The sequence below is a fragment of the Mus caroli genome, chromosome 11, assembly GCF_900094665.2.
Source record: "Mus caroli chromosome 11, CAROLI_EIJ_v1.1, whole genome shotgun sequence".
Classification (NCBI taxonomy): Eukaryota; Metazoa; Chordata; class Mammalia; order Rodentia; family Muridae; genus Mus; species Mus caroli.
In genome coordinates this window covers 50501335-50511296 of record NC_034580.1, presented here as the reverse complement: position 1 = coordinate 50511296, position 9962 = coordinate 50501335, and the positions used below count along the sequence as shown (strand labels likewise).

The 9962-nt window shown below is 46.0% G+C and overlaps 1 protein-coding gene across 2 annotated transcripts in view; it reads left to right on the top strand.

The window, feature by feature from the left end:
* The first annotated feature begins 286 nt into the window (after nucleotides 1-286).
* Nucleotides 287-9962, top strand: part of Glra1 (glycine receptor alpha 1) — a 95810-nt gene continuing 86134 nt past the window's right edge. For both annotated transcript variants that reach the window (XM_021176384.2, XM_021176382.2), the window contains exon 1: nucleotides 287-1267. In XM_021176384.2, the coding sequence (XP_021032043.1) occupies nucleotides 1212-1267 (56 nt within the window). In that variant the 5' untranslated portion in view covers nucleotides 287-1211. The remainder of the gene's footprint in view (nucleotides 1268-9962) is intronic.

Genomic DNA, 9962 nt, shown 5'->3' with positions numbered 1-9962 from the left:
AGCTATATTTAAAAAAAAAAATCATGGTAAGGATTTTGAAAGACTTAAAAGATAAATCCCATGATCTCTCTGGAGCGACAGAAGACCTGAAAAGACCCTGAGGCCTGGGAAGTGCATGAGGCTGGTCTCTGCCAGCACTCCAAGGGTTAAACTCAAGCCAGAGCCTAACGTGCAATTGGCCGAACCTGGAGAGAAGATATGGTTTTCGCAGCTGCGGGCCAATGAACACCCCGAGTGGGAGGGTTTGAAGCTTCTAAGGAGTTTTTCCCCCCATTTTCCCCTCTCCACCCCCTCCTGTCGGTCCTCGCCCCCACCATCCTCTACGCCGCCAGTTTGTTAAATTAATGCAGTAAGAAAGTCTGAAGATCTGAGGGAGTCTGGCCAGAAGAAGATGGGCGAGCTTAGAAATTGGAGATGCCTGTGAAAGCTTGGGTTCTTGAGCCCTGCTGGGAAGCCATGGACCCCAGCAGCCCCTGAAAGTTGTGGTGGGCTCTCTTGCTCCTGCAGCTCCAAGCAATGGGACACCTTTCCTGCAGCGATCCCAACTTATTCGGCGGGGACCAGAGAACGCGGACTGCAAGGCGGCAGCAGACAGGAACGGAGGCAGGGGAACGAGATTCCGGGACTCGGTCGCGATGCGCCAGCCTGGCACACTCTCCGACATCTAACTGAAGCCAGCACCGTCACCTGCTCCACCCCCCCCCCAACCCCTAAAACCCCTCGGGCCAGCCCAGGGCCAGAAAGAAGATGTCAGCCGGGTCTAAGGGTCTGAGGCCAGGGCTCTGATCCCCACGGATTTCTTCCTTTCATGGAGCTGGCCATCTCGACAGGAAAACAAGGGTAAAAAAAAAAAAAGGGAGAAGAAGAAGAGTAAAGAAAGAAAGAAAAGAAGAAAATATACCCACCCCCAAACGTGCCTCCCAGCGCCGCAGGGAGCCTCCAGCGAGTTGAGCTTCAGCCGCGCTCTTCCCGCCCGCAGCCGGGCCGGACGCTCTCCGTGGTGCTGAACCTGCACGACTGCCGCTGTCCGCGGTACCTTAGCTGCCTGGCTGCAATTCTCCCCCGGCTCTGACACCTCGTCCCTCTAGTCCCTGCCCCCTTAAACATCTGGATTATTATCCCTAGTGGCGTTCTCTGGCTTCGTAAGTGCCCATCGAAAACATTTTTGCACCCCCATAACTCGTGGACTTTACAGCTCAAGAATCTGGAAGATGTACAGCTTCAATACTCTGCGATTCTACCTTTGGGAGACCATTGTATTCTTCAGGTACGCGATTTTCTATACTGACCACTATCCTTATGGTGCAATAGGGGTTCAGGAGGAGTAGGGAGGCTGACTCTGCCGCGGCTTCATCAATTGGGGAGGGGGTGCTGTGTGCTGAAGGCCCTTCCATCCCTCTCCTTCCCCCACCCCCCACCCGCAGGGTGTCTGGCTGGTGCGTGTAGGTCCCAGACAGTGGCTGCTCCTGGCTGCTCCGGCAGAGGTTTGCCTGTTCTTTGCAGTCTGTCTGCTTACTGCACTCCCCGCAAAATTGGGGCCCTAGCCCCCTAGCCCCTCTGCTCGTTACCCTTCACTCGACTGAGGACTTAAGGGGAAGCTTTACGAGTTTTTTAGTTTAATTGGGACCGCATTCTCTCAAACCGCAGTGCTGGAAACCCCGGGTCTCCCGTCTGGGAGCGAAGTGACAACTAGCGGTGACGCGGAAGGTTGCAGTTGGACTGGCTGGGCACAAAACAGCATTCTGTCTCTCTTTTTGTTGTTTTGCTTCGGGGTCAGGGGTTTCTGTAGTTTGGAGCTGGGAAATAACGCAGTTATGACCGCAGCTTACAAAGCCCTAACTTAAGTGCAGATCAGGCCTATTTAATAATAGATGCTAGAAAATATTTTCCTTTTATAACTTTGACTCCATCCTCCCTGATACACGCTTCTTTCCAAACTCTGTTACAACAGACCCTCCGCTACTCCAAAGGGCAGTTCTTCTTTATGAATGGATGCCTATCCCTGCTGCCATAACTAGGCTCCCCACGCCCACCCACTGACTCCTAATTCTCTGCTTACAGGCTTGGCATTCTTGTGTTAGTCCAAGTGAAAAGTGAAAAATTACATCTTTAGGAAGTATTGAAACAGATAGGCCTTTCGTAAGTGGGCAAATCATGCCGTCTTCAGAGGAGATGATGATAAATTCCATCTATATGAATTGAGAAATATTCTTCCCAGCTCTGCAGAGATCGTTAATCTTCCTCATTCTAGCGCGTCTGCTTCTCATGTTTTACCACTGTGGTGAGTTAATAGGCATTTGGAAAAAAAACCCACTCCACTTGTTCTAAAAGCTAAACGACCACCAAATAAGATCTTCTCTGATTGTAAAACAGAATGTAAGCGTGATTTTATTGCACTGCAAAGAGTTGCTGGTTTGACTGATCCATTGGTTGGTGGTGTGAATGAGGCCTTCTCTCCCAAGTGACAGTTTCTGAAACTGAGCCTCTCTTTGCGTTTTTTTCCCTCTAGAGATGATGAAGGTTCATCTTCCCAGGGTTACCCACTGCTAAAGCTTTTAATGCCCTCTTAAAATAATTTTTAGCATCTCACTGTCCCAACCACAGCTTAGACTGTAAATAGCCAAATATTTTTTTAAGTCCAACATCCCAAGGCCTTGTGAGATTTACCTACTTCGTGAGATGGATGAGGTGGGAGGACTAGAAGAGTCTTGTCCTCTACGCACCCCCCATTCCTTTTTTTCTTGATGCAATCCTTGATTTTCTTCTCCCAGACATGAGCTTTCACAAAAAAAGGAGAATCGGTCTAAAAGGTCTGCATTGTAATCGCTCAGATAAGGGTGAGGCTCCGCTGTCTTAATTCTGCAAGTGAACTGATGGTGGCCCAGCTGAGTCTCCCTTCCCCTATATGGGTGAAGGCACCTATGAGCAGCAATGGGCATGATGGAGAACTCGCTGTGCTTATGAAGAAATGAGAGGCATAACTAGAGAGATCTGGATCATGCTGCTGCTGCTGCTGTGGCGACGGCGGCAGCACTATCGAAGCCAGAGAACTGGCTACTCCACTTCAGGAGTTAACGTTCAGACCCTTTGCAGTTTCCCGGAGAGATGAAGCCAAGAGGGTCACAAGGGAGTTAACCATGGAAGATGTCCTTGTTCAAATGGCACTTGCGTCTCTAATCCTTTCATCTTTTACATTTTAGGTGAGACATACAAAGAGCCTTAGCATTGAGGGTAAACAGAGGCCAGCAGCTTCCTTGCAGGTTACATGAAAATAACTACTCCTTCTCACCAAGGGACAGGCTTAGACTTAGAGTGAGCCAGTGTGTATATTCCCAGGGCTCAGGCCCTTCTTAGATCAAGTGAGGCTTGTCGCTCACCTGTTTGAGATTTCAAAAAAAAAAAAAAAAAAAAAAAAACGTGGGGGCCACCAGGGGGCTACCTAAGGTGCTGCATTGCATCTGTGAGCAACCAGCAAAGCAGCAACATCAACAGCAAAACAAACAAAAACAGCTGAAGTGAGTGGTGGGGGAGCCTCACGTGCTACCAATGCAGGAAGTGAATGGAGGCCTTGGAAAGACAGCTGGGGTCCTAGGAAACAGCATCAATGCAGTGTTCATTAGCCGTGTCCGCACAAATACATGGAAGCAATTTGGCTGAAGTTCCTGCATTCAGGTTAAATAGCCTAACATTTTAAATTTAGTATGTAACACCCTGTGATCCAATAACATAAATCTCGTGTCACTCAGAGGTCAGGGCCTTATATCTACAGGGGCTAAAACTAATATTCAATTTTTGATTAATTACTTAATACTCAAACACATTCCCTTTCCAACCCACCTTTAAACCAAAGGGAGCATGGCTTTGATTCCCGGAGCCCTGACAGAGGCTTATAGCAAGGATGAGACTAGTATAACCCCAACAGTCCCTTGCCTTCTCAATAACTCAGACAGACATGATCTAAAACAATGTTTCTCAGCTCCTGCACTTTCAGCATTTTGATCTTTGTAATTCTTTGCCATGACGTCTGCCCTGTGCGTTGTAGCAGTCTGTCTGCTGCCGGTAGCATTTTTTCTCCCTGATCACAACAATCAAAAATGTCTCCGGACATTGCAAACTACCCCAGGGTACAGTGTGAAGGGACAGGATTTTTCCAAGTTTTGAATGACAATAGAAATAAATACATTTTTAATCAGCTGCCCTGATGCACTAATCATAATAATGAAAAAGTCGAGATTGCTTGAGGTAACAACCCCTGGCAGAATACCCAGCATGTCCCACTGAAATAGAAAAGGATCTAGTTTGAGCTTCAGCAAGGGGTAAATACAGGAAGGCGTGAACCAAATCATGGGTGATTCTCCCAGAAGATCACCACATTTTCCTTAAGTACCACTTCCATTTCCCATCCCGATAGATGATGCCTTGTACTGAGACCCTGTGTGTCAGTCACTTGCTAAGAAAACTGATCAAAACCTCAAAATAAGGACGTCAATTCTAGGATGAGAAAAAGCATGGTAAATACATTGTTTAATGTCTCTATCACTATGGAAAGATAGATGACTATTTTCCTGAGATATGCCCTCTTGGAAAGGTTCCCAAGCTTATCAAGAAGGGCAGACAACCACCTTGATCTTTCTCCCTGGTAACATCTATGTTCTCCCCGATCCTTCCCACTGTATTTTGGGGACGGCAGAACGCATCTAGAAGTTTCTGAAATGGCCCAAGGACTTTTTCCTAAGATAATAAGCCTTTAAGGCAAGTCTGCATCAGGGACAGCCAAACTGTCAATCAGTCCACCTGCCCTCTGGAGCTTAGGGAAGATGGGAAAGAAATGTCATATGTTCATTCCCAACCGGCAGTTTGAACAAGGCCAATACATGGAATTATAAGTCTGCACATAACATCGGCAAATTTGAGAAATTGGGACGGACCGACCAGGGACATGTGGGAAATTTATCTTAGGAATGGTCTTATGAAAGACTGCAGCTAAATGGGGCAAGGGAGAGAGTGGAACAGCTACGGTCCATGGGTTCTGACTTCCAGAGTCAACTCTGCTCTCATCCTGCGACACAGTCGTAAGAAGGCTCTATTTTCAACTCAGATGGCTAAACCTAACCCTTGTAAGTTCCCTTCAGCCTTTGAGTAACCCATTATCAAAGACGGGACTCCATTTTCACAAAGGTTCTGAATGAACTGGCCCCAGTGGCTACCCTGCCTTCAACCCTTCACCAGGTATTAACTAATCATGTGATTGTGTGTCCCATTCAAAAACCAGCTACTCTGCAGGGACACATACCATCCCTGCAGAGAGGGACCTTTTCTCCTACCGCAGATGGTCTACAGTGCTTGCCTCCAAGTGCTCTGTGTACGGAGTCTGTGACAGCACCACACTGATGTGGTACCATTAACGTTATTTCCTTCATCAGCTGGCAGAAGCCAATATGATTTCTAAGATGGATGGTACTGTCTCCTGTAAGCTGGGCTTGAAGGTTCTTCTGTAGGGTTTTAAGTATGCTTTAGATAGTGCAGCCTCAGCCACAGCAGATTTGGGATCAGGAATGTAACTGTTTCCGCGTGACCTTGAGAAGACTCTGTGACCCTACTGAGTCTCACTTTGCTCACCTGTAAAATGAAAGGATGCCACCAATTACACCCTCAGAAACTTTTAGATGTTCCTGTTTGCAATGACCTTCTTCCAATCTTTCCCCATAATAATACAGTTAGGGTTAAAGTCATTGCAGCATATCCCAGCTATCACCAAAATAATAATAATAATAATAATAATAATAATAATAATAATAATAATGGCTGTTGCCAGCTACTCCCAGTCTCAAAACTCAGAAAGAACTGAGGACCTCAGCCAGCTACTTTCCTCTATGAACCATTCCCCTAAGGTAGACGTGGTGAATGACAAAGACTATAAATGTCATACCTTCCTAGGCCAAGAAATGTTGAGAGTGATAGGATGTCCCACCACTGCCGTATCTGAAAAATGATTTGAGAAAGTCAGATTCTCTTCTTTCTTTCAGTGACTGTTTAACATTTATCCGCCCCCCCCCGACCACGTAAAGCCTAATTTTTAGTTGTTTACTGAACTCATCCTTGACTTATTTGCCCATTGTCATAGCCAAGGGAATACACAGCTGTCAGAAACTGACTATCACAGCACAAGCAATGCCTCTCACTGAGTTGATCTAAGATGACACACTACTAAGGACCCCTGGTGTTTCCTAGTCAGCCCATACGGTTTGGGCAGAGGTAAATTCAAAACTGGCTATAGTCTCTGAAACATTTTATATAGGCTCCAAGTCTTCCCTAAGATTGCATGTATCTCTGATGTACCCATGGCCTCCATATTGGGAAACATTAGATTTGATTTAGCCAATGCAGCTGCAAGAGCATAGATTTTTTTTTAATGCACACAGAAATTCTGGCTTGAGGTAATTAAGAACTTTCTGGAATCTCTGCTGAATGATGCAGGAGCTACCACAATAGTTATGGAGGCAGGGAAAGGGGACTGGAGTCTACCTGCCAGGGGGATATAGAAATTCACACTTCTATAGATTATAAATTTGTGAGTGATTTCTTGCAAAAGAATAAATAAAATGCAGGTCAGAGACAACCCTGACAATGCTTAGGCCTCCTCTTGTCCTGACTCCTAACTTGCCTCCTGAGATTTTGGGGCTCTAAATCAGGCCAAGAGCACATACTTGGTATTTTTCTCATTCTTCAAAATAGATCAGATAATAACTAAATTGAGCAATGAACCTACACGCACAATGTAGCAAAGGATTATTAAAAGGAAGCCACCTTAGGTTATATTAAAAAAAACCTGCATTTAAGGAAGAAAACAGGCTTCAGAATGCACCAGAAGAACATAGCAGAAAATTTACCAATCCACAAATAAAGCCACAGGCACCATTATTGTTCCTGGCACTTACAGCCTCTCTGCCCTGAACTCCAGCTGTCCCCCACAAACCCTTTCCCTGTTAAGCCTAACACACAACCAAAGACACCACAGGGTGCTGGCAACTTCTTTGAGAAAACAGTTAGAAGGGAACCATGGCTGGGGCTGGTGGGTAGGAGGGGGGCTTAGCCACACAGTCCAGGCTCTGGAATGTGAGTACTTAAGAGGGGTGCCTGCGGCACCAAAGCTTTTGAAATGGTGTCTAAAGATCCCTTTGTGGTTTTCTGAAGTTGATATTGTCTGAAGCTAATTCAGCACAATTAGATTACCACTCTTAGCCTTTGAATCCGGCCTGTTCTGTAGGATCTGTTCCTAAATGAGTTTACCGACTTAACGGGTGCTGTTGACAACTGTGAATCCCAGCCGTGAAGTGGGCAGTGGTTCTCTCTCCTTCTTGCCTCGGGTGTGAAGGAAACCCATCCTCGTGAGCTGCATCCGCAGAGCTCCCACACATTCATTGCAGAGGGTCACACTGTCCCTCCACGTTAAGGAGTCTGAAACAGCATGAACTCTGAGCGGATCTCAAAACTGACCTCTCAAGACTAGTTGAGAAAGGTTTGTTAAAAAAGACAAATCCCAAGAAATTGAGAGGTTTGAGCTTACATAAAGAATTCTTGTTACTAAAAAAATAATGCGTGAAGAGACAATAGCTAATGCTGGCAGTGATGGAGAGACTTGGGGTATTGATAATGTCACAAGTGCACTCAGATCTCCAAACACTTCAGGTTGTGTACCTATATGGATAGCTTTGCACATGTCAATCAAACATAAAGGTAGTTTTAAAATTTAAATATTTGGGGGTGGGAAGTGGCTCAGTGGATAAAATGTTGAATTGAGTCCCTAGTGTCACAAAGTAGCAACATTTTAAAAGTAAAATACAGATTCCCCACCAGACTACGGAGTCAGAATCTCCAATGACTGAACCAGAGACTGAATTGTTCACAGAACCCTTTAAGTTGAAGCTTTTCAAACTTCTGGTGCACATCAGGTGCCAAGAGCCTGGCTGGAGATGTCATTGGGGGGGGGGGGGCCTGAGAGTCAGTCTTTCTGCCAGCCCTCTTATGACCCAGTGGCTAACACAGAGAGAAGGTAAGGGTAGCGAGGCCCTGAGTCATCCTGACTGAGGCCACACGGGAAGAAACTCTTTCACGTTGCAGATACAAAAGAAAAGATAAACAACTTGCTTGCAGGGGGGCAGGACTTCCTAACCCATCAGTCACACATCCTTCCCTAAGTTTATTCCCCGTGTGTTGTGTGCAAAACCTTTATGCCCTGATGATACCCTTTATGCCCTGATGATACTACATAGTCTCCCTTCATTTCTTGCTGTTCTGTCTCCTTCTCTTAAACATAAGCACAACTCAAGGCAGAGCTCCTCTCCAGGGCATCCAGCCCTACCCTGAGATGGCCATGCAGTTCCTGTGTCTTTGTGCACCTGCAGCTCTCAGTCACACTCCACAGCCATGCAGTAAGAGCATGGAGAGAGAGAGAGAGAGAGAGAGAGAGAGAGAGAGAGAGAGAGAGAGAGAGGCAGCCAATGGATGAGAATGGCATCCCGACCCCAGAGGACTTAGGATACTGCAATGAGCATCTGTGGACTGAGGGAGGAGTGAATCTGATGTCAGAAGGGACTTGGGGGAATCAGGACACTCACCCATCTTCCTAGGCACCTGATCCAGCATTCATTAGAGGCTTGTTTGGGACTCCCAGAGGTGTGGAAAGCTCTGCCCCATCCCACCATTGCTCTGACTCCAGGATCATGCCCTTTCTTCTACATCCCTTTAATTTACCCACCTTTGCAGGGAGTCTGTTGCTATCTCATACCCATGAGAGTGACTGCTTTGTTCTGTGTGTGTTTGTTGCTATGTGTTCCTTGCAGCAAAACCCTCCCTAGCTCCAGAGGACTGCGGCAAGCCACCTTGCTCTTTCAGTAGCACCTCAGTTTGAAGCATAAGCTGCCCAATCTCCCAATCCCATTAAAAAGTAAAACAATTCCAGGTCAGTGGTACCTACCCCACAGCAGAGCTGAGAGAACTGAGGCTTAGAGGGAAAACATGTTTAGCCTTTGGGTGATTCAAGAAACCTGCCTGATTATCACAGGGTAAAGCCAGGTGCTATGACCTGTGCCTGTAATCTCAGCACTGGGGGTTCCTCCATATTGCTATGCATTTACTGGGGTTTTTTCCACCAAAGCCAGTCCTAAATTATGTGTCTTTGCAAACACACATGGCATTTTCCTGGGGAAAAAAAGAAATTGAGAAAAGGGAGACTCCTCACATTTACTCACATGTGAGTAAAACACACATTTTACTCACATGGTTGACACTGCCATGTGAAAATCCTTCCTCAGCCTTCTCTCTGTCCTTTTTCATGATGTCCCATCTCAGTCTGAATAGCAACAGCAAGTTAACAATAACAACTAGTATGTATGAGTCCTTATTGAAGGCTGGGTATGGTACTGACATTATGTTTCCAACCTTCATCCCTTCCACAGAAGGGACACTGATTACCCTCCAGCCCCACTGCACCTTGTCTCACAATTCTCTCAGGAATCCTAAGATGCAGGTACTATTTAACACAACCCCCCATTTTAGAGGTGACAAAACTGAGGCGTAAAAATGATTATGTAGCTCTCCTAAGTGACAGCTAGTATTCTAGAATGCACTCGGAGGGCTGGTGATGTGACTCATTTGGTAGAGTACTTGCCTCACACATAACACCCTGGGCTTTATCTCTTGCACCCAATAAAGCATGGTAATGATATACACCTGTAACTCCAAGTACTTGGGAAGTAGAATCAGGAGAACCAGGAGTTCAAGTCATCCTTAGCTACAGAGAAAGCTGGAAGCCAGGCGGGTTTACATGGTACCTTATTTCAGAGAGAAAGAAACAAACAAAAAGAGAAAGAAGGAAAGAAAGAAAGAAAGAAAGAAAGAAAGAAAGAAAGAAAGAAAGAAAGAAAGAAAGAAAGAAAGGAAGGAAGGAAGGAAGGAAGGAA